At 35.2% G+C, this 24,463-nt stretch overlaps 4 protein-coding genes, 1 long non-coding RNA gene and 1 other non-coding gene across 9 annotated transcripts; 4 read left to right on the top strand and 2 right to left on the bottom strand.

Annotated features, from left to right (window-relative positions):
• Window positions 1-247: 247 nt before the first annotated feature.
• On the top strand, window positions 248-321 carry TRNAN-GUU (transfer RNA asparagine (anticodon GUU)). Its single transcript has one exon. It is a non-coding gene; the product is annotated as a tRNA-Asn (tRNA).
• Window positions 322-392: 71 nt separating this feature from the next.
• Window positions 393-3,651, bottom strand: COG0212 (NagB/RpiA/CoA transferase-like superfamily protein). Its single transcript, XM_023695824.2, has 6 exons — window positions 3,122-3,651; window positions 2,915-3,005; window positions 2,046-2,272; window positions 1,693-1,768; window positions 971-1,096; window positions 393-724 (listed from the first exon to the last, which is right to left on the bottom strand). Exons 1-6 carry the CDS (start codon window positions 3,539-3,541, stop codon window positions 546-548), a joined length of 1,119 nt encoding a protein of 372 aa, XP_023551592.2. The 5' UTR covers window positions 3,542-3,651; the 3' UTR covers window positions 393-545.
• An 808-nt stretch (window positions 3,652-4,459) lies between these two features.
• Window positions 4,460-13,007, top strand: LOC111808847 (uncharacterized). 4 transcript variants are annotated; one of them, XM_087117093.1, is made up of 14 exons: window positions 4,460-4,672; window positions 4,766-4,831; window positions 6,170-6,235; window positions 6,319-6,394; window positions 6,601-6,678; window positions 7,567-7,664; window positions 8,080-8,153; window positions 9,327-9,414; window positions 9,510-9,667; window positions 10,046-10,088; window positions 10,191-10,256; window positions 11,273-11,350; window positions 11,871-12,015; window positions 12,174-13,007. In XM_087117093.1, the coding sequence occupies exons 1-13, from the start codon at window positions 4,574-4,576 to the stop codon at window positions 11,985-11,987; spliced, it is 1,107 nt and encodes a 368-aa protein (XP_086973219.1). In that variant the 5' UTR covers window positions 4,460-4,573; the 3' UTR covers window positions 11,988-12,015; window positions 12,174-13,007. The 4 variants fall into 4 exon arrangements, with proteins under 4 accessions (XP_086973219.1, XP_023550817.2, XP_086973220.1 ...); XM_023695049.2 differs by lacking the exon at window positions 12,174-13,007 and having other exon boundaries at window positions 11,871-12,164; XM_087117094.1 differs by lacking the exon at window positions 12,174-13,007 and having other exon boundaries at window positions 4,474-4,672; window positions 4,776-4,831; window positions 11,871-12,164.
• Window positions 13,008-15,865: 2,858 nt separating this feature from the next.
• Window positions 15,866-17,867, top strand: LOC111808846 (protein ROH1D). The gene has a single exon (XM_023695047.2). It carries the CDS (start codon window positions 16,258-16,260, stop codon window positions 17,431-17,433), a length of 1,176 nt encoding a protein of 391 aa, XP_023550815.2. The 5' UTR covers window positions 15,866-16,257; the 3' UTR covers window positions 17,434-17,867.
• A 500-nt stretch (window positions 17,868-18,367) lies between these two features.
• LOC147789758 (uncharacterized) lies at window positions 18,368-21,214 on the top strand. Its single transcript, XR_015411536.1, has 2 exons — window positions 18,368-18,575; window positions 18,704-21,214. It is a non-coding gene; the product is annotated as an uncharacterized LOC147789758 (long non-coding RNA).
• On the bottom strand, window positions 21,036-22,972 carry LOC111809299 (Cupredoxin superfamily protein). The gene is made up of 4 exons (XM_023695741.2): window positions 22,653-22,972; window positions 22,443-22,558; window positions 21,726-22,118; window positions 21,036-21,286 (listed from the first exon to the last, which is right to left on the bottom strand). The coding sequence occupies exons 1-4, from the start codon at window positions 22,801-22,803 to the stop codon at window positions 21,221-21,223; spliced, it is 726 nt and encodes a 241-aa protein (XP_023551509.2). The 5' UTR covers window positions 22,804-22,972; the 3' UTR covers window positions 21,036-21,220.
• Window positions 22,973-24,463: the final 1,491 nt, after the last annotated feature.

Raw genomic sequence — 24,463 nt, 5'->3', positions numbered from 1 at the left:
TAAGACGAGAATAAAAAAATAGTTATTCAACCTTATTATAAAAATAATAAATAAATAAATAAACCGAACCATTTAATAAATTAAATATTTAGGTTCAAATCTCTATGTTTGAATTATTTAAATGGTTGAATATAATTTTTTGGGCCGTAATTTAAATACAATTTACGTAATATCTGTGACAATTTGGGAAATAAAAAAGTTAATTTTAAATAGATTAAATAAATAATGTTTCATCTGTATTAACAAAGCTGGAATAGCTCAGTTGGTTAGAGCGTGTGGCTGTTAACCACAAGGTCGGAGGTTCAAGCCCTCCTTCTAGCGTTTTTCTTCTATTTTATACCTTTTATTTATTTATTTATTTATTTTTATTGAAATTATTGCCACTGTCGAACTCCTTAAAGTATATATTTATATTTTCATTTCTTTGTTGCTTTCAAATCTTCCTTGGAGGAGAGTTTTTATTCAACACCAAAACTAAGGAAGAAAGACAAGAAAAGAAAAAAACTGATGCAGGCTTGTTTCTTCTTCTCTCCATTTCCCCTTGATCAGTTCTTAGAGGAAGCACGTCGTCCAGGTTTCGAGCTTCGTTGAGCTGTTGGTGGTAATTTCTCCGATGGGCCACACGGCAGCGGTTTTCCGGTCTCCCGTTCGATCCGACGTTTGAGCTCCCTGAGTATTCGAACTTGGCTCAGCTTCTCAGGAGACAACATTTCCCAGTAAATGCCTGCAATTCAGAACATTTTGGGGTGTTATATGAGACTCTCTTAATTGATACTTGACAAACTTGTTCATATACTCGTGTCCCCCCAATCTCAAGAATTCTTTTGAAATATGAAAAGAAAAGACATCTTTACTAGGAAAAAATTTGACTTAAAGTTCTACAAGTATTGAATATAGATGCAGGCACCTGAAATAACAGGACTTGTATTTCAAGAGGGGAGTTTGGCATGGATAAAGCAAAGCTGCTAACCTTGGGGTTTAGGGATTTTCGTGTTGGTTAAAATGACCTGCGTTGGTGTGCATATGATGTCTACGGGCACGTCGTGGACTAATAGCTTCTCAACTGGAATATCATCAACCAATTGGCAATCATGCACTGCAAGACATTGGAAGTTCGTATTACGACGGGACATTTGATAAACATGTACAACCTAAAAGTACAAAGGCTATAACGGCCCAAACCCACCGTTAGCAGATATTTTCATCTTTGGTTTTCTCTTTCGGGGTTTCTCTCAAAGTTTTTAAAACGTGTCTACTAGGAAGAGGTTTCTACACCCTTATATAGAATATTTCGTTTTCGTCTCCAACCGATGTGGGATCTCACAAAGACACTATGAACTTGCAAACAGAGGAACTCAATGACATGTAAGCTATCAATTTGTACCTAAACTTCTGGTTGTTTACCAACAGCTCTCTGCACACGTATTATCTCAACAGCTCGACAAAAGGTATCTCGACCGATAATTTGAAAACAAGCTCTCTTTTATTGAGGATGGGGAGGTCTGAAAATGATATATATTGGGGAACTAACTGCTAAACTATCTACACGGCTAAAATTGCACGATCAAAGTTCATTGTAAAGAATATTTTGATATCAAGAACTGCAATTTATCAACACAACATCATGTTGCTGAAAATAATGAAAAGAATGAGATGCTACAAGATAAGATAGAAGCAGAGCAGTTATACAACCAGAAGTAACAATTGGAGTCGAGTCATCAATGGCGCCCATGTACCGAAGCATTCCATATTCCAGTTCTGCAAATCCCTGCACTTTATAGTGGAGGTTAAATTATAAGTTTGGTTTATAAACTTTTAGAGTTTGTTTGAATCGAGTAAAGAAACATAGATAGAATCAAGTATACTCGTTCCATCGCATAAGAGGGCTTGTTCAAATTCACTTTCTAAGGGCTTAAAAACACTTTCTTTAAGCAAGCTATTTCAAACAGACCCTTAATCAATACATTCCATTTCCAAAGAGGCAAAACCGAGGATTATCAAATCTTCCGAGCAAATATGTTTTAAGCCAACAGTAACACTCTTACCTCACCCTTGCCAAGGCGAGCACCTGTTCTGGGATCAACAGCAACAGAGCCAATGACGATCAGATCAACTTTGATCTTTTCATCAAGTCCAATTGGCTTTCCATACTTTGCTACCCCAACAGAAGTGCAGGCCTCCTTGATGGTAGCAGAAGTCAGCATTCCGGATTCGACTATGGAGAAAAAACCTGTTCTCAACCGAGGCTGAGGTGTTAATAGTTTTTTGCCACCTGATCATAATCAAAATACAATTTAGTTTGTGATTTAACCTGAAAAAATCTGTCATGCTTGTCATGCTCGTCGGGAATCAAAGATGATACATATGATTTAGTGGAAGTTTGCTTGTCCAAGCCTACCGCTAGTAGATATTGTCCTCTTTGGGCTTTCCCTTCAAGGGCTTCCCCTCGAGGTTTTAAAACACGTCTACTAGGAAGAAGTTTCCACACCCTTATAAGGAATGCTTCGTTGCCTTCTCCAACCGATGTGGGATCTCACATTCAACCACCTAAAAATGATAATTAAATCGGACTACGTCGTCCACTCATCCAACCACCACGTTTGCCAAGAGAAATTCATAATTTCAAATCTTTCTTAGTTTTAGTAATAAACTAAACTAAGACATGACCAGTTGACACATTTTGAGTTTCCCCTCACATCACTCGTGCCAGTCTTTTGCCATACAATTTTGCACTTGGGCTTTGTAAGATTCAAATCCAACATCCTTGAGTGAACTCTGTTCTTGATAATCACTAAAGGGTTGTGCAGAAAAGCAAAAAATGTATTGTTCACTTGCATTGAAACATAGTCTCTTGACGATATTGTAAATGGCAGACAGTGGTAGATATTTCATTAAAAGTATCAGCAGAACTGACCCATAAGTGTAAGAAGCCTCACACCCTTCTGAGGGGAATCCGGATTAACCTTCACGCACTGCGAATCCCTGAACACTTCCAAATCGCACAACTGATACAACTCAATTTCATCAGGTATATACGGAAGGAATCAAAATTTCCAACAAAGAAAAGATCGACTCAAACATTTTCTTTCCAACAAAACAATTCAGGAATTAAGGAGCTCACTCTATTAGCAGCTTCCATGGCGCCGACAAAATTAGGGATTCGATGATGAACAGGTCGGGGATTAGCAGCAATGTTTTGAGATTCCATAAAATCCCAGATTCGTTTCCGGATCACCCACTTCCAAGCTTTCGGATCGTCGTCCGAAGCGCCTTCAGTGTCCCTTACAGAAGCTTCGGCCATGGATTTCATAGCTAGGGCGTCGAGGCGAGATCTCTCGGCCTCGAATGCAGCTTCGTCGAAAGCGCCTTCGCGTTGAGTTTTTCTGCCGCCGTTTTTACTGCTCTCCAGCTTGAAATGCCTTCGGAACTGAAAATTTCTTCCGACGGGGATCGAATAAATGGAACTAGTCTTTCGAATCGCGTTGAGAAATGTGGATTTGACTGATAGTGGACGAGATAATTGCAGGAAGCTTGAATCCATCAAAGAAAATTTCAGTCGGGATGAACTGATGACTGCGAGTGTTCGCGCCTCGCGGATAGTTCGGCCCCGAAGACGATAAGATAATTCTTCATCCAACGACAATTTGTTTCTAAAAACGGTTTTTTTTTCTTTTATTATTATTATTATTATTAATATTATTGTGTAATATAAATTATAAAAACGATAAACGTTTTAATTATAAAAAATAAATAATTATGAGGTAAAAATTATTATTATTATTGGCGAAAACCATTATTAATTATTTCAAAAATATTTTTAAACTTTTAAATTTTTTATTAAAGTTAAATTAAAAAATTAGCATTGTTTAACTTTGAAAAATTACTATTAATACACATAAAAAAGGAAAAAAAAAATTTAATTTTTTTAAATATAATTAACCAAACCTTTTTTTTATTATTAATATTATTGTGTACTATAAATTCTAAAAACAATAAATGTTTTAATTATAAAAAATAAATAATTATGAGGTAAAAATTATTATTATTATTGGCGAAAACCATTATTAATTATTTCAAAAATATTTTTAAAATTTTAGTTTTTTTATTAAAGTTAAATTAAAAAATTAGCATTGTTTAACTTAAAAAAAATTAAGTTAAATTAAAAAATTAGCATTGTTTAACTTTAAAAAATTACTATTAATACACATAAAAAAGGAAAAAAAAAACTTAAATTTTTAAAATATAATTAACAAACTGTTTTTTTATTATTAATATTATTGTGTAGTATAAATTCTAAAAACATTATTAATTATTTCAAAAATACTTCTAAAATTTAATTTTTTTTTAATAAAGTTAAATTAAAAAATGAGCATGGTTAAACTTTATTAATACACATAAAAAAGAAAAAATAATTTTTTTTTATAATTTAATTAACAAACCTTATTTAAACCTAAAATGGCGGAAAATTCGGCCGGGTAGCATCGGTTTCATTACCGGGCGATTTCCTTTCTGGGCTTGGTGTATCAACTTTCAGTCCACCGCCGGAGAATTTTCCCGCCTCTGCAGCAAAGCAATGTTGAAGGCAAAAGGTCTGAGGAAGGCGGTTGTGCCGCCCGCTCTCATCGGCGATCCTTCTCCCGGGAACCTCCAGCCCACTCGTCTCGCCCTCCATGTACGTATTTTGTTTTTCTTACTGCTCATTCATCCACCCTAAGCTCTTTGTTCCGTCTCTTTCAATCTATTTTGGTTTCCGTTCTCCTTCTAGGTTAGTCCAGATGGTTCTTCCTGCTATGTCTTCATCGCTTCCGGTTCCCGCGTTTTTAAACTCCAGGTATGCTGCTGTATGCTTTTGAGCGTCTTGATATTGCAAAATGCGAACTAATGCGTCGTGTGGTGCTTTGATGTTAGATGTATCTGTTCGTAATAGAGTTGTATCGGAAAACAAGGCCATTTTGTTGTTGCTAGTAAGTATAGCATTGTGTGGCGGATTGCAATGCGGATGGATTTTGGCGATTCAAACTGATTCTTTGATGCTTTTAGTTTTATGTATTTCTTCTATTGTCAAAGTGCCGTAAATGAGCTATGAAGGAGGTTCTCATAGTCACCTCCAATTCCTTGATGTTTGTTTGCTTGTCTAAAGGAGGTCTGTGTCAGTTAACTCTCAATCAATATGTTCTATCTAGTGCTCATACTTGGATTTTATATTGTTTTGAATCCCAACGAAGACTTCCTAATTCATCGAGAAAAGCTCCATAAGTATTTTGTGGCCTGCTATTACTTTTGAGGATGGCAGTAGTTTTATTGGACGATGAACGTAGGCTTGGAGTTGGCAACTTAAGGAGGAGGAATGTTGCTTTCTCCTCTTAATGGACGTGATACTTTCATAAAGAAGGAGGATCTCTTTGGCATGAGATTACAGTTAGAAAGGCATAGCCCTTAAGTTCGGGATTAATGGAAGTGGTTGGTTTACTGCTATAACTCTGGTTACTAATTATACGAGTCCTTTACATTCATTTCCATTTGCAAGGAGGATATGAAAGAGGCTTCGATGTGAAATTTGGTAGAGGTTGATTTTGGGGCCTATTCTTGGACTTCTGATCCTCTTTAACAGGACAAATTTTGAGATTTTTTTTTATCCAGCAATTTCTTAAAGTTTTACTGCCAATCAATGAAGGAACTGCGGGAGCTAATTTGTGGAATTTTCTTCTCTGAATGCCTCTTAATCAATAGGGAAGTTTTAGAATGGATAGATATGTTATAATTTATTTCGAATTAGCTTGTCCTTGTCATTAGGTGATTATTTGATTTGGAATCTGAGCTCTTTGGGGTCCCTCTACAAATCTCTCTTTCTTCAACCCCAAGAGAGAGTCATACCTTATCTATGGAAAGCCATTTAAAAGGTTGGTTTTTGCTAAAAATTGGCTTGGATTGTCATGTTGATGGGAGATGCTGTCACGTTGACTGTTGCCCCTTCTTTATGCGTGTAGTGCTTGAATCTAGGGGTTATTTCTGCATATTTAGGTAAGACCTGAATAAGGTGACTGTTTGAATGCAGTGGCAACTGGCAACATATATTAATGGTTAATGTACTAAATCTATTTTCTTTTGCGCCTGCCTTTCATTTTTGGTAAAATATTGATTGCAATATATTCCACTCTATTTTCTTTAGATTTCCATGGAAGAATCATCAGTCGTCGAGGGAAAAGATAGCTTACTGATTCCTGTACAGACAAAGGTATAGTAACATATTATAGTTTTAGTCATGGTATATCAATTGCTTAAGGTTACCTATTTGGTATATCAATTTGCTTATTGAAGGTTCTAGACTCTTTATTGCTGAATCGCTGTCCTCATCGCTCAGAGATCCAGAGCTTGGTCCTGGCTGAAGTTGATAGTTAAGTCAGCTTATTCTTGCTCGCACCTGTTGTACATGTATAGAATGCCGCAAATAAAATATGTATATTTATAGCCACATAAAAAACAAAGAATCAACGACACATCATTTTCTATGAGTTGGACATCAACACACTATACAAACCAAAGTCTCCAAGATTCATTTATTATTATTATCATAATTATTGATATGGTGCATTAATTCAGGATCCAATGACCTCTTACTGGGGACAGTTGACTCCTATGGTCACCTCATTGTTTCTAAGTTAGACGCCACTGGCAAAGGTACAATATCTTTACACTGTTTTGTTGTCAGGATACCAATGATTTACAGTCAAGTTCCATCATAGAATATCTGGAGCTTTTTTTTAATATTAGTCGAATAAGCTGCATGATGTTTGTACATGATACAAACACGTGTCATGACTTTCATTGACATGGTGCATATTAAAACTAACATCGTGCTCTTAATTCAATTTTGTTGTAACTAACCTTTACTAATGACAATTAAAAGTGGATTCGTTTCTTTATGTTTTTTGCAATGCCCACTTTCAACTTGGCTTTTGGTGCGTCATAGCTGTGTTATAGGGTTTCTTACCTCCGTACTTGCTTTTAATTCCCTCAAGAGCATCTACCAAAATAAGTTACAAAATTAACTGCAATAGAAGGTTAGATAGAAAACAACGTTATCTAAAAGCATCCAATCGACAGGGTATTCTTTTTGGTTATTTGGAACGAGCAAAATCAAAGAGTTTTTAAACAAAAGCACACATTTGAAGTGTTTTTTGATCTTGTCATTTATTATGCTATTTCTTGGTGTAAATTGTTGAACATCTTTGCTTCATGTGGTTATGTTTCCCTTTCTTCCAATTGGGAAAGCCTTTTGAAATCACCGTGGATTATTCATCCCTTTTGTTAATTTAATACCTCAATGAAATTGTTTCTTACAACAAGATATTAAAATATAAACTTGATTGTTGTATATTCTTCCTTTTTTTTTCTTTTTCGTAGATGTTCATTTCCCATTCATGGTCTATCGGTCACCTTTACTTCTCTTAAAATTTGCCTTTTTTGCATGCCTGTGCTTCTGTTAACTGTTCTCGTTGTCTTCTATTTTGTTATATAATCTCTTCAAATGTACACCTAACCTTACAATTTTTCTTCAAATTTCAGATGCAGACAGGTTTACGTATTCTGTACTCCCTCAAAATTCAGGTCTTGGTGAGGGCAGTTGGGCAGGATTATGCTTCAGTCCAAGTGAAATGTTCACGGTTTTCTATTTCTTAATTTAAGAGTTTTTAAATGCTTAGAAGTCATTCCTTCTGCCATGTTCAAGATGCTTACTAGTCACACATATATACGCATACAAACATACATCTTCAGAATAAAAAGTTTCTGCATATTGTGTAACCGTAGGTAAAACTTAATTAGTGATTGCCGATTCCCATCCTTGATTTTTCATTATGTAACTCTCTAAGTTTCAAGTTCTAATGCAGACGCACGTACACTTGCATCCTGAAACCTGATTTTAGAATTAAAGGACGGCGGCAGAGTGTTAAAAAAAAGAAATATCAGATGCTCTTTTCTACCTTTATTTAATCAGAAGAGTTATCTTTTTTCATATTGATCTAGACCTTCAGACTACAGTAACCCACTAGGTACCATCATGTTTTAAATTTCTTTCAGGCAGCTGTTGCTCATAGCTTTGGCAGAACTGTTGATATTTATGACCAGGATGTCCATGTTCGAACATTACGCACGTAAGTACTGACATTAGTTGCTTTATTCATTCTATTTATTGTGATACCTTTTTGGTGAGGTTCATTACCTTATCAGGTCTATCCGCATTGAAAACGGAGTTCACAAGGAAGGCAACATAACTGCATTCTATTTGGTTCTGTTAGCAGTAGGAACGATAGTTGACTATAAAAGTTAATAAGCTAACAGAAAATATCACCTTAGAGAGCACATAGAGGTATAACATCAAACATTTTGCAAGCAATGACAATAGGTTGCCAAATTACCATGCTCAAGATTGTCATTTTGAGGGTTTCCTTTCAGATTTTCCATATTAATTAACTTCCTAATATACCTCTCTAGTTGTATGGCCACTTTTTCTTTTTTGGATCTTTAAACATAGAGGGTAATAAATGGAAGTGTTGAACATTGAACCAAGTCGATTCAGTTTCTTATTAAAAAAGCAGTACAGATGGAGCAGGGATTACACTTCTATCCTTTGGAACGTCCCCTTTCTTTCGCCTATCAAGCTTCTCAGAAATTCTCCCTAATACAGTGCCAGTCTGGAGGATCTAAAAAGGGGCCTTTACATTGATCCATTAAGTTCTCTTTTATTGATGCATGATAGTTTGGATAACAGGGCTTCATGATCCTACTTCTTACCATGATAGAAATTCATTTTGGGCTGAGTTGAGAAGTCTTGTAGTGGGTCTATGAGGACAATGGGTGCTCAGCAAGAGATTCCAATAATCCAATGGGATTAGAACTCGAAGGATTTATGAGAAATTTGCTCAAGGAGAAGAGCTAGAAATATGACAAGATTTAACAAGAACTTGAACGGTTCAATTTTCTTTGCTTTTAACATTTTTGAATCATTTCAGTTTGAATGATTAAGGATGTCTTGGAATTATCCTTTTGAGCTCCGTTACAAGGCTGTTGAATTCTGCTTGGATTTCTTTTATGTGCACTATTGTCATGCTAATAAGAAGTTTTTCTCTTGAGAACTCTTTGAGAAATAATGTGTAAGAGGCCAGTTTCTTTCTTTGTGGTGGCATATTATGGCCTTTTTAGGGCTTCATTTTTAAGCTTCTTCATTTTGTCATTAAATGAATTCTTGAACATCTGTTCTTTTTTTTCCCCTGCTAAAAAGATAAAGATTTTGTGTGTGTGTTTTTTTAATAAAATAATTGTTTCAGACTCTGGTATCCAACTGCATTGAGCTTTATTCAGAATCTTTCTTCTGAGGATGGAAGTTCTATATTAGCTGTCACCGAAGGTTGTCAGGTAAAAGTGTTTTTGAGACCACGTTTACTACCTAATAGGTCTTTTACTTTGTTTTCCATGGTGGCTTTCCTTTTCATCTAATGCAATAACTGCAGTTGACGATATGGGATTTGAGAATGAAAGAAAACGGTGGTTGTGTGCAAAGAATCTGTGGCTCTGTAGGTGATAACTTTTATGCTGTCTGCACATCCTCAAATGGTAATATTGCAGTGGGTGGGGCTGATCGAACTGTAACAATCTATGATCCTCGAAGGTGATTGCTGTTGAACCTTTTTACAAATACAACCTGCATATGTTTCTTTTCTTCCAAGCCGTCTTGATTTTTGTACTGAATTATTTTGAGACCAGAACACGGGTTTATCTGTTTGAAATTACTTTCATGTATGGAGATTTGCTCAAGGAATTCCGATTCTTGAGATGTACACTTTTGATATAAGTCTTTCATTCATAAACAATGCACACGTTCACAACATTATAATGCCAAATGGTATAACTGTATTGACTGTACATGATTGTCAGTGATCCGTTAATTATGCTCTACAAGGATATGTGGTGAGAAAATAGAGTGTTAGCATGCTTTCAATTGCATATTCACCACAACTAAATGATGTAATTCACATTCAAAATTTAGGTGGTCAGCATTAACAAGATGGGTTCACTGCTCGAAGTATGAGGTTAGTGAGACTTTCCACCAATCCCCCCGTGAAAATTATTGTTTCCGACGAGTAGGTTTCTTTTAATTTTTCCACCAATGCCCCCATCTTTCTTATTTGCAGATTACGGGACTGGCTTTCTCATCAATTGACTCCGATTACATTTATGTCCAGGGAGTTGACTATGAGGTAAGCTTCTCAATTAATACGTTTCTTTCTATCAATTAGAAAGGTCATGGAGTCTTTCTCATTGATATATATATATATATTATCCCTTAGCTGAGCCATCTAACTCTTATGTGGGGGAAATTCCTCTATGCTTAGTATCTTGGCCTAGGAAACCAAAACTGGTCTCATCATACTTTTCCTAGGGTAGTAATGTTCATACTCAAATTATTCTAAAATCAGCACGTTCAAAAAATATATGGGTATTTCTCATTTGACTGTGAAGTGCATCTCAATGATGCATCGTGTGCCTTTGGGGAATTTCATTTCCCAAATTTCGTTTGGATGGCTTTCTTTGGTTACTTTCGGTGTGTTTTTGGCTTGTAATAAATCCTGTTGCTCGATGAGGAAAAACACTGAATTTTCAGGATATTGGAGGGGCGCTTTTGTGTGCAATTATTCTTGGTATTTTATGGACTGTTTGGCTTGAATTTGTTTTGATGGATTAGGAGTCCTTAGAGGAGGTGAGGTCTATGGTTACGTTCAACACCACGGGGTCCATAACCAAGTAGTTCTGTAATAGCCTATCTCATAACCAAGTAGATCTGCTTTGTCTCTTCATGCTGTGGCTTTGTTATTTTTTTGTTCGACCCATTTATATTCTTTTCTTCGTTTTAAATGAAAGCCTTGCCTCTCATTGAAGAAAGTACATCTCGTTATGCTGACAAATTGATATTTTGTATGATGATACTGATGAAGTTCCTTTAGTTTTAATCTCATTCTTGTTCTGTTTTCTTCATTTTTGAGGCCTCCAATTTGGGGCTGTACGTCATGTGTGTTCTATTCCATGTCCTGGTTGAGGTATCTATTGAACTTGCACATTTCCTCAGTAATTCAATTTTCCCGTGAAACTTAGCAAAGGATCTCATTATCATAACATTTACATGTTAGAACGATGGCTTTATAATGCCTCATATGGTGCTCTTCTACTGATAAGGGGGAATTCTCTGAATGTTAACACGAACGTGGAGATCATGCAGGTTTTCTGTGGTCAGTGGAAAGAAAGCAAGAAAGTATTTTCATTAAGAGGAGACTCAAATTGGCTTGGGTTTAGTAAGGTATTAAATGTCTCTTTATGTTGCATCAATTTTGTTCTGTTTGAGCCAATAAAAAATCCTTTGCTAAATTTGAAGTTATTTTGGCTGAGTAAAGTTCAATGCTGAAATTGGTTAATTTTTCGCGAGCACGTCAAGTTTGTATGTTATTAACTTGACCGTAGAGTAAACTGAACCTGACATCTTGTCCTTGGATAATTCTGTCATCATGCTACCTCGAACATCACCTCAGTTACTAGCAACCGAAATTGGATAATAGAAATATATTTGCTACAGTCATAATTGAAAGTCTTGAATAATTCCCCATTTCATGGAAGGTGTTTGGGGAAAGCAAAGCATATTGACAAATAATCAGCATTTATTAAAACTTAAGATTTTTCTACCTTACAAAAGGCTAATGTGATGTCAAATCATTATTGTTTCTTCGAGAAATTTGTATTGACCTTATAATCAATATAATGACAATTCCTCGTGCTGTTCGGGGAAAATGATTATGACATATCGATTCTATGTCAAATTTCAGAGCTGCAGGAGGGATGTCTTAGGCGGATGGTGTGATTCAGGTAGCATCTTCTTGACAGATGTTGCCAATGACAGCAAAGCGGACACTTCAAATGGCTTCGTCAATGGCCTTTCCTGAGTCCATCTTCTGCTGTCTTCTCTTAACGGTACTCTTCCTCCTGATATCAATAATTTTAAGTTAGTACTGAAGCAGCTAGTTAGGTTTTAGTCAAACAATCCTTTGATTTATTTCCCATCAGAATGCTTATTATTCAATGCACTGTCTACTAGTACTGATCCAGCAGTTTGCTTTATACATTGTTAGGTGATTCTAGTACCCTTGCACATGAGGTAAACCCTTACTCCACATATTATTTAAGCAACCTCATAATAATTGTTGTTACGGTAGAAACACATATTTATTTAGTGGTGTGAAATATTACAAAAAGAGGAGGAAAGCTAGATTCCCTAGCCATAGGATACAAAAAATTCTTCTAATACAACAACTAGGTGGGGATTTCGACTCTCTCATCACGGTCGTTTCGTTTATTTCAATTTCGGTTGCTATGGTGAAGCAAATCTGAATGAAATGGATTCTTGAGGTCAATCAAACCAGTCTTAGCAACAAGGAACCGCTTGATTGGACTGGGTCATTTTGAGATAGATTTGGCAAATAAATCATTCACTTGGTTAGGATTAGGACAGACTTGAAAGCTATGGGTCAGTTTGAGGCTTTCTAAACTCAATTATGAACATTTCAAAGTCAAAGGGTCAAGAAATGCTGGATCTGGGGTTTTGCTGTGCCCTCTGGTTGGGTTGCGTTTGTGGAGTTTTAATCCCTTTCTTCATCACAGCAACCAGGAAAACCTGAAAAACGTAGGGCCCTTCTCCTCTGATATCATCCATCTGATCAAACAGCCCACCAACTGCCATCAACTTACACTATCTAATATGGCTGTCTTAGCTGTTCCTCCATCACATTTCTTCCCGTCACATCTCCTTCTTCCTGCCCTTTTCATTTTAGGTTTAAATTCTATTTTGATCCTTTTTCTTTGTTTCTTATTTGATCTGGTCTCTAAACTTTCAAGCATGTTATTCTTCTTTATACTTTGCATCAAAATCATAGACATAGTAAATATTGTTTGTTTTATTGTCTGTTTTTTTTTTCGTGTTACGTATACAATCAGTGGATTCACGATCTTTGTCTTAATTTCAGAATCTGTCTGCCACTCCTCTCCTCTCCCTAAATTTACTTTAGGGTTATACTAACTAAAATTTCAAATAAATTCATTTGAAATCTATGTAAATAAAAAAATTCAAATAATTTTTTCTAAGTAGAGAAAAATAGAAGATAAGATTTTTTTTTTAAAAAAAAAACCGACCAAATTATCAAATATATGTATATATATCCTAGTAAATATAAAATAAAAACATGAAAGAAAAATTACAAATCATAGGTTTGCTTGATAAATAGCTAGATTCCAGATACCAAGCCTTCTTAAATGGGTTAATTATGGTCTTTATGATGAGAGTAAGAAACGTGAAGAAAAGAAAAAACCTGAAAGTGAAGTAAGGTGGGAAGGTATAAGAATGATGCAAGTGGGTTTTGTATTTTGACTGAGAGACCATTTCTTTCTTGTTAGGCCAATGACAAATCTGTATTCCAATTACATGCACTTTGCATTTAGATCCCTCAATTTGCTACTTTTCACATCACCTCTTCTTTTTTGGCCCCCACTCTTTTATTTATCTATTATTTATTTCCAATTTATCGACCATCATATCCTATTCTTTTAGGGCCACAAATTGCCTCATACCAATAAAATATCAACCTCCCACACCTTTCCTTTTCTTTCCAATTATTTTTTTCCTCCCTATCTAACTTAAATTCTTAATTTATATAATATATGATGTGTGACCATATGCTTATTTATTCCTTTTCTTTTTTTTCCCTGTCTCATTAAAATATTTTAAATATTTGGATTTTTTAGACCTTAATATATATATATATATAGTTTTTGGGGTTTTTTTTGTCACATTTATTTCTATTGGATACCATATTTCATATTGAGGTTATACATTAAAAACAAAAATCTAATTTGTATTCTTAAATTTGGAGGATTGTATTTGTTAAAATTTCAAATTAACATTGGTATCAATTTAAATTTTAAACTTTTGAAATTTAATCCGTTTAGACTCTTTCTTTCTTCTTTAATAGACAGAGAAGATTAGAAGGAATCAAGAATATGCTGAATCGACTGTTAATTATATATTAGTTTCTATATTTGAAATCATGTGAAGATGGTGCATTAACGTTTTTAAATTGACTAAACTATGAAAATTAATTAGGGTTTTCATTAATAGAATTATTAATGATGCAAACTTCCATATTTAGGGGTCTAGATGGGTTTTTTTTTTTTTATAAAAAAGTTTTTAACTTTTTCTATTTTTGTAAATTATTATTATATTACACATATTCCTAAAAAATATATAAATCCAAAAAGTTTGAAGTAATAAAAGAGATGTTTATTGTTTTAAAAGAAAATGATGATGTAGTTTTTTTATAATAGTTAAATCGCTAGTGGCCAATATATATAAATATACTTTTTTTTTACCGTTTTAGGACAAAAATTTAACGAAGACATGTTTCAATAATATATATTATATATATATATATCTTGTGAGTTTTCATCCATGCCTATTTCTTTAGTATAAATGAAATTATGTGTTTTTTTTTTAATTTTTATATATTTTCAACTTGGAGTGTTCTTAATTTTTATCCAATTTGACCTGTAATTTGAAATTGATTATTTTTGTCATAGTTTTTTTTTTTTAATTCAATTTCAACGCAACACATTAAAAAAAATTGAATTTTTTTCATATATCCTTCTATTATTTCTTTATTATTATATTTTTAAAAGTATTTTGACTATTATATTTTCAATATTATTATGAAAATGATAATGATCTCTTTATTTATGTATCCTTCTTTTATTCAAATGTTACACCTAAATATAATTTTCAAATTTGAAATCCAACCAGTGAGATATGATGGATTCAAAAATAATAATAATAATAAATTGAAAAAAAAATTAAAAACTCATGTAAATAAATAAAATAAGTGCATCGTTTTCCATACATTGGATACCCTTTCTCCATATTAAAATAAATATGACATTTATAATACATGTGCTCATAAATGAAATGTCAAGCAAAGTGGCAATATTCAAGTATCTTAGGTATTATTCTCCAAAAAAAAAAAAAAAAAAAACATCTTAGCGATCATTTCTATATTAATAAAACTTTATAATGTAATAAAAGACATTCCCCTTACCTGGTCAGAATCAATCATACATCTTATTTTTCTAATATTTATTAGTCCACCCCTTTAAATAAATCCAATTTTACTTTATTCCTTATTTTATAATAAAAATGGAAAATTTTCCAATTAATACAACAAAACCCCTAGGGTCATTGAAAATAAATTTAACAAATTATAGGATCAAATCACAATTCTTAAAAAGCTACAAGGGTCAAATTGAAATTAAGTAATAATATAATATAGAGCCAAAAATAAAAATTTAAAAGATGGGTTGAATGTCTTAAGTGTAATAAATGCATTTTCTTTACTTATAATAATTATATATATATATAGGTGGAGTATTTTGAATCCGTCTTTAAGATCTTTAATTACTTTGTATAAGTTTGATGGATGTCGCATTCATATTTTAGATATTATAAGGATAGTAGCTTAAATTATATCATATTAATTAAAATATAAATAAATATTTTGATGGGTAAATTTAGAATATTCATATTCTTTCAATTTTAAATTAATTTTAAAGATTAAATCACCATTTCATGTTTTAATTTTATTTGAGAATAATATAAATAATTTTTAATTTAAAAAATATGAAGGGTGATATTGTAAATTACAAAAAATATAGAGGTATTTTTGCCAAAAAAAAAAAAAAAAGAAACTAAGACATGCGGTCGTCAGTTCTCCCAATAAAAGGGGCGTCCCCTAGGTTTTGTTTATCTAACATTCTCTCATCGTCATCATCTATCATCGCCGTTTCTAAAAATTTTCAATTCATTCGCCATTTTTCTCTCTCTTTCGATCCTTCTTTCTCTCTAAAGCTCTGTTCTTCGATTTGAATGGTGGAATTTGGATCTGGGTTTCAAAATTTTGGCGTTGATTTAGCCGAGTGGGTGTTGGGTGTGGCGTTGAATTGAGTTTGGGGGGAAATCCATTTTGGAGATCTGAATTTTGGTTTGGTGAAAGGGGATTGATTGACTGATTGATTGATTATCGGTCGAGGTATTTAATTTCGTTTGTTGGATTGAGGAATTTGGTGATTAGGGTTTCTGGTGCGTGATATGTAAAAAAGGAGTTTCTCTGTGCGAGGATGCCAGCTACAGATTATCAGGGTTCGTCGGCTGCTTGTACCAACATTGGACGTCCGGTTCAGAGTATTCGGCGAGATCAGCTTTACGCAATGGATGGTTCTCCGACGTCTCAGGAGCAGGATCTTGACTCCTTTCAGAGGCAAGTTGCTGAACGGTTCATGGACCTTGCCTCGGTTGGTCCTGATGAGTTGCTTTCCTTATCATGGGTTCAGAAGCTTCTGGATTCCTTCTTGTGCTGCCAGGAGGAGTTTAAATTCGTTCTCATCAACCACAAATCTCAAATCTCTAAACCCCCTTTGGACCGTTTGGTTGCTGATTACTCGGAGAGAACCGTCAAGGCGCTTGATGTGTGTAATGCGATTCGTGATGGGATTGAGCAGCTCCGGCAATGGCAGAAGCTTTTGGAGATTGTTCTAAGTGCGTTGGACAATTGTAATCACCAGAAGACTCTTGGCGAGGGTCAATTTCGTCGTGCCAAGAAGGCCCTCATCGATTTGGCTATTTGTATGCTTGATGAGAAAGATTCGCATGCCTCTGCTATAGCCCACCGCAACCGTTCTTTCGGACGGAACAATGCCTCGAAGGATCCACGGTCATTGGGCCACTTCCGATCGCTCTCGTGGAGCGTTTCACGATCGTGGTCGGCTGCCAGGCAGCTGCAATCCATTGGTAACAATTTGGCGGCCCCTAAAGCGACTGAGCTTTTGGCTACAAATGGGCTTGCAGTTCCTATCTTTACCATGAACATGGTGTTATTGTTTGTAATGTGGGCGTTGGTGGCGGCTATTCCTTGCCAGGATCGGGGTTTACAGGTTCATTTCTCTTTGTCCCGAAACTCCCCATGGGCGGTTCCAATCCTTCAACTGCATGATCGAATTGTGGAGGAGTCCAAGAAGCGAGATCGAAGGAACTCATGTGGGCTGTTGAAGGAGATTCACCAGATTGAAAAGTGCACGCGTCTCATGAATGATTTGGCCGACACAGCTCAGTTCCCATTGGCCGAGGAGAGAGAAGCAGAGCTGAGAGAGAGAGTGCAAGAGCTAACTACGGTTTGTAATACTCTGAGGACTGGACTTGACTCATTGGAACGGCAGGTGAGGGAAGTTTTTCACAGGGTTGTTCGCAGCAGGACTGAAGGGCTCGACTCGTTGGGACGAGCAAATCATTCTGAATAGAATTGTTGGAATTTCAGAACAAAGCAAAATCACTCTTTGGATTAGACTCATTGGAACGGCAGGCGAGGGAAGCTTTTCACAGGGTTGTTCGCAGCAGGACTGAAGGGCTCGACTCGATGGGACGAGCGAATCATTCTGAATAGAATTGTTGGAATTTCAGAACATGTTCTACTTTGGTTTTCATGGTTTCTAGGAATAAGAGAAAGAGAGGATGAAAATATGAAGAAGAGAGTGAAGGTTATAAAGTGGTGAGGGGACTCTTTGTATTTATTTACTCAGCGTATATTGTGTAAAGAAATTTGGATATGGAAACATTGGCATGGATCTTCTCCATCTGGTGGCCTTGGTAATGTCACATTGTTTCACAAATGCCATATTTATCAGCCCATTGTTGACATGTATTGTTCATTCTTACAAAGTTGTCTGTTGGTCCATGTTTTGTTCTAATTCTGCTGCAAAATATGACATTACTATCAATTGTCTCATTTGTTTCTTTCGACACTAGATTCGTGTTCTCTCGGTGTTCATTCTAAGAAAAATTGTGAGAAAATTTTAGAGTTCTTGCCCTCAGGAAAATTTTCTTTGAGGTGCCTGTTATCTTAAGTCTAGATGACCTTTTGATATACTGAAAGGAAGGAACTCTTTTCAAGAACAGAAAGGTTAAAAAATTCAGTGGAACACTCATCTTGGGAAATTACCTTTTGTCATACCCATTGTTTTTTTTTTCCTTCTTCCTTTGAATTAGTGATGAATGAATGTATTTTTTCAAATAAACTCGCAATTTTTTGTTTCTGACCAGATGAATGAATGTGTTTTTAGTTTGTTTGAACTTTGTTAAGCTGCCCCATAGTGTGGGAGAAACTATCCTGCACCACTCTGGTATGTGGCTACAATGGAGGATATGGTGGTCCAGATTTTACACTTTGAGGTGCCTGTCATGTTCCTTGTCTGTGACCATTGAAAATTGTTACTGACAGAATTTTAATGGTCTTGGGTGGAAGCTTTGACAAATTGATAAGCTTACTGGTTAGTTTATTACAGAGATCTGATCTTGACTTGGTCTTCCGCAGGATCTGCCAAGTTCGTGGATGTTGTCCCTTGAAGGAAAGAGAAAGAGGTTGACTACTTGGTCAGCAATAATGGTAAGATTTATTCCTACACTTTTAGTCAAAGTCTAAATTTAACTTGGAAAAATTGTCCTAACCAACATGTTTGGACTTTATCTTCTTCTGTTTGACTGTCTCCTTTCTCCACAACACCTTTTTTACAGTGATAATCCTAAAGTTACTCTAGACGTGAGATCCCACAGAGAACGAGACATTCTTTATAAGGGTGAGGAAATCTCTCTCTAGCGGGTGCGTTTTAATAACTTTGAGGGAAAGTTCAAAGAGGGCAATATTTGCTCACGGTGGATTTGGGCGGTTACAAAGAGGGGGAGTTGGAGCTTTCAGTGGCTTTGTTCGTCATCATGGATGGAGGTAAGGCCTTCTCTGCACAATACAGTTAATGGTCCTTGTCTGGTTCTTCGTATGCTTTAGTCATGACAATTCTCTGTTTTGTTTAAGCATAACACTCTTGGATTGATTTCACTGCTGCCATTTCTTTGTGTTTCTGCCTCTGCCTTGCTTTGTTTTGTGTTTCTAGCATGTCTGTGTGTACTGTTACTTAAACTTCATTAGATTATTTCTGGAGCTGGTTAAGTCAAGAAATTCTAATCAAATTCCACCAAGGTGTCCTTCCTTTTGTAGAGTTTGACTTCTACAATGCACGATATCTAAAATCTTCCATCTTTTTCTATGGTGCTGGTTGTTGTTGAAGTACAATCTTTTCAAGCTTTCTCGACTAGTGAAATTCGAACCTATATCGAATTCCACCGACGACCGAGGTCGTTCTTTTGGTAGAGTTTGACTTCTGCTATTCATTGTAATCAAACCTTCACTCAATTCTTGTTAGTGCTGGAATTTCTGCTGTCCATAGGATCCCTTCTGATAAAAGTTGACATTTTATTGAACCCCACTTAGGCCACTCAGCTTTATAGGGTTTGACATCTTGGGAATTCTGGTTTCTTCTATTCCTCATTGATTCTACCCTTTGGGGTAGCCCTTATCATCCTCTCCTCAGTTGATGAACTGGCTACGGCCCCCTACAAATCATGGGACAGGGTCCCTTTCTTCATCATCTTTGATGTTAACTCACTCTTTTCTGCTAACCATTAGTTCATGATATTCTTTTCATGATAAAGGAGTAGAGCCACCCACCAAAAAAATCATATCCTTTCAGCATGAAAAGACGCCTGGGGTTTTATGTTTATAAAGTTGACCATTCATTCAGAATCTTGAAAGATTCTTAGACCCGGAATTTAATGAACTTTGTATGTATCGTGAGCCTATGGTTGGAGCGTTTTGCCTAGGTGACCTACAATAAGTTCTTGCCAATAATCACGAACCAAATTATTAGACGATAAGCCAATGTAAGATGACCCCTCGAGGAAAATGACTAATTACTTGTTAATAATAGAGCTTTGTAATAATTTCATCCATAATTTTGAGCTACTATTCCCTGTCGTGTACCTATGCAAATAGCATTGACCTGGGATTTGGCCCTATGCAAATAGCATCTCCATGGATGAGATATAATGGAGAAATAGGGAAAAGATCGAAAGCTTATTGATGGACAATCAAAAGGATCGAAAGCTTATTCTATTCTTTGCTTTTAAATTATTAGACGTTGGCTCGAAAATAGAAAGAAAAAAAAAAGGTCGTGTTGAATTTATTTTGAACTCAACTTTGTGGTAAAAACGATACCAAACTTCAATTAGAAATCCTTTAAACACCGAACGATAGGTTTCCCTACCTAACCTACCAGTGTACTCTTATTCAAATAAGAAGAATATGTCAAAGTGAGAACAGCCTTGACGATTGATTCACTTGCCTTTCTTAATGAGAACCCATGATTTAATTTGCTAGCTTAAATGTCTGATCATGTCAATAAGAAAAGGTGGACAATCGGGATTGATTAGAGGAGTATTTCAAAGTCCATTTCCACCATTATTGAAAAGAGAGAAGGAAGAGATATATATAGGTAGGGCATTCATTGCAACTAAGATGACACAGTTAAGTGCCCATTTAATCCACCCATGGTTAGGCCGATCAACAGGTAATAGAGATATTCTTCTTTATTTAAGGTTAGAGGATCAAATCTCTAAAAACTCTAGAAACACTAATGGAGTACTCAAGACTTACCATCAATTATGTAATCATGTCATCGACAGGTTCCATCAAACATGGATTTGAGTCAAATACACAGGTCGAGTTGGGTCACCCATAAGAAAACCTAAACTTAGAACATCTCGAAGATTAAGTATTTGTTCTAACATCTAAAAAAGAAACAAAACCTCCAACTTAACCCATTTAAGGTTGAAATAACATTAATCCAGCCGAAAGCAAAAGAAAGGACATATACAACCTGTTTCATAACCTGCCCTCTCCATTACAATAGGCTCAGACACATAAATATGGCCAACATCATAATGTTAACTTTTAAAATATATTATCTAAGTGGGAGAGAGAAGTTTTATATAACTAAAGGAGCATATGCCAAAATTTAGTACTAAAAATAACATCCAAATGCATTGATTTGATTATATCTCATCATCATCAACCATAGCATCATCATTTTTTTTACACAAAAATTGGGAAAAACCCCCCAAAATCATCACATCTAAGAAACCCTAAACCCTAAAAATCTCTCCTTTTTTTTTTTTTTTTTTTTTTTTTTTTTTTTTTGTTTATTGCAATAAGAAGAAGGTTGAAATTAGAGCCAATTTAAGTGGAAGAGGAAAGCCCATGATTGCCTGAATTTTGACATACAAAGAGATTTGTATTAGCAAGAAATCCCAATCATGAAAGACAGAAATTGAAGGGTAAAAAGTTCATCATCATGCCATAAAATTAACCCACACCCATTCCTTCAATCAAGCATTACCTTTTCTCTTTTTGACTTTTGCCCAACTTTTTTTAAAATTCGATAAAGAAGGATAATTTTTTTTAAAAAAATAACCATTAATTGTCAACTTTTTAGCAGTGACATAGAAGTTACTTTGGAAGAACAAAATTTGGGTATTGTTTATTATTACTATTGTTAGTTGAAATATGGAGATTTGAACTTTAAGGTAATTAAATTCAGGTTTTTAAGAGTAATTAGAACGAGAGAGGAATAAGCTTGAAATGACCATTTTAGCCCTATGAAGAGAGAGAGAGAGAGAGAGAGAGAGAGAGAGAGAGAGACGGTACCCTATGTGTTCCATGGGCTGAAGTTGGCAACGGGCGAATAGTGGCAGTGTCCACTTCGCCGGTGGGTAGTGGAACCGCCGGATTACTGTTGATAAACGGCAGACTTCCACCTTTCTCCGGCACTGTCAGAGGCAAACTTTCACTCGGAGGGAGACTCGGCGACGGCGCTCCCTGCCGAGGGTGAAACGGCCACGGGTAAGCTGGAGTAGACGGCAGAACTCCGCCGGAAATTGGTGCTGGAGCTGCCATTGGAGGGTTATGTGGAGAAAGGTGGGAACTTTGAGGTGGGGCTGAATCAGTGACCTTCACAGCTAGCTTTTGAGAGCCATTGCAGGAGCTTTTAGAGCCGTTGTTGAAGGCAAAGAAGAAAACACCAAGCCGTGATGGATGCCACTGAATTTTAAAGTTCAAAAACAGAGATATCCGATCAAAAACTCAAAACCCAGATGGAAATTTGGGGAAAGAAGAACATTTTCCACTAAAAAGGAGTGGAAACTCAAAACCCATATAGGAATTTGGATAAAAATGACAAATTTCCACTAATTTTGTAAACCCCACATAGAAAAATGGGGGAATGAGCCCTTTTAAGAACGATCAATTCAAGTTCCTTCCCTCAACCCGACCATAACTCAGTTGGTTTAGACATCTACCATCGACTTCGACTCGATACATCGACGTTTGAACTCAAAAAACAGAGATAAAGAGGGAGAGAGATACCATGAATACTGTGGAATTGGGTTTGCTGAGAAGTGTGGCATGAGTGTAGTTGCAGAGATCAAAAGCCCTTTGATTATGGAAAATAAAGAGCTCATAATGAAACTTGTGCTTGAAAACTAAGAACAAGCCAAAGAAAAAAGGCAAAAAGATTCAGAAAACAGAGCAAGACATTCAAAAGAAGACAACATAAATATATTTCAAAGTACTTACTGATGGAATCTCCAATATGAACAGAGGGATTCTTCCATTGTGAAACTCCATCAACAACAATGGTAGCAGAGGAGCAACAAAGCTGAATCAACAACGCTTGAAAGCCGAAGAACACAACCACTAATAAATGGATCTTCGTCTTCATCTTCATCTTCCTTAAGAAATGTTCTTAAAGTTTCAGTTCTTCTGAAACTTGGAGTTTTGAAAACAGAGAGAGAAAGGAAAGAAGGTGAAGTGGAAATGACAGTAAGTGTTGGGGGCTCTGCCATTGCAAAAGCTTTGAATGGATGACAGACAAAATGTTGAAGAATGTGCACTTCATGCATTTTTTTATACAGTAAAAGTTGTAATGATTTTGGTTTGTGGAAAAACAGCCATAGAAATTCCAAGAAAAAGAAGTGAAATTGGGCATCAACAACACTGCAACGGAACTTTTCCTTTTCCTTTTCCTTTTCCTTTTTCCAACTTAGATAACGTTTTAATCCTAAAGTACTTCTCAATTTTAGTATTTAAGACGTTTATTCTTTCACATCTTCTTAACCCGAAATGGGAAATGACTGGGGAGAAGAAAGGCTACTCTTTTTTAGGGTATCTCGAGAACAAATCCAGTGGAGACGGGGTGGGACCTGTAACTCAGGGGATTAAAGCACGTGGCTATGAACCACGATGTTGGAGTATTTATCTCAAAATATGTTATGGGGGATACAACTAGTTGTCAATTCTTCTTATCTGAGCTATATGTTATTAATGTCGTCATTGTTGCCTATTGTTTGAGAGTGGATAACATTACTTTTCAAACGTTTATCAAAATTCTATGTCATTAGAAACTGTTTTCTAAGAACAGGGTTAGAGCCGTGTGCATGTGTCGTCCTGACCAACGACGACCTAAGTTGGCAAGAACAAATACTCATACAATCTTATATATATGTATGTATATATATATATATATATTATATATATAAGAGGTTTGAGTGGGTGTAAGGAGTGATGATGGGGATTATTATTCTTAAATGATTACCTCATTCTCAAAGACTTTTATTTAATATTTTAAAACCATATGATATAATATAATGTTATCTTTATCTTTCCTTTCTTGAAATCTCTACCTTTGTTTATAGATTACCTAATCTTTGCTTTACACAAAGCTCATGATGCTCATACTTTGATGCATTTTTAGGGCATTATTTTATGTTTTCTTTCCCTTTTCCATTATTTTTATATTTTTTAACCCAAAAATAAAATAAAAAGTTATTTTAAGTTGAATTTTAGCCTTGAAATTAAGTAATCTAAACTGAGATGAGAAAAGAGGATTTAGATTAATTCGATCTCTAACCCATTTATTAATTATTATTTATCATTTGCTGCAAAAGTAAATAATAAAAAATAAAAATAGATGCTTCCTAGGAATTGAATTCTCAGGATTTCTTGTTGTTGGTGAATTTTTGGCCCTATCTGATATTATTAAATATTAAAGTTAAAAAAAGAAAATGATAAAGTGCTGTGTGTAATGTGCATGCTCCTGGAATCTTGACCATTTTCATATATGTTTGAAACAAATCATTTTATCATAATCTTTGGCTGAATTAATTAATGTTCAAAAGATTGATAATTTCGATGGTTAATAATCTGTACATATTTTCATTCAATTTCATTTAAAAACAAACTAAAAATCACTTAAATAAAAGTATTCGAGGCTCAATCATGTATTCAATTGATCTGTACTGTTTTATTTTTACACTAGTCAGTCTTGTTGCAACAAAAATGTTTTTTTACACTGGCCATTTATTCGTTGAGTTAGAATAAGTGTCTCA

Source organism: Cucurbita pepo, chromosome 13, assembly GCF_057944985.1.
Source record: "Cucurbita pepo subsp. pepo isolate OVF chromosome 13, ASM5794498v1, whole genome shotgun sequence".
In the NCBI taxonomy this organism is placed as follows: domain Eukaryota; kingdom Viridiplantae; phylum Streptophyta; class Magnoliopsida; order Cucurbitales; family Cucurbitaceae; genus Cucurbita; species Cucurbita pepo.
The sequence above is the reverse complement of the archived record's forward strand: the minus strand, read 5'-3'. Positions and strand labels throughout refer to the sequence as shown.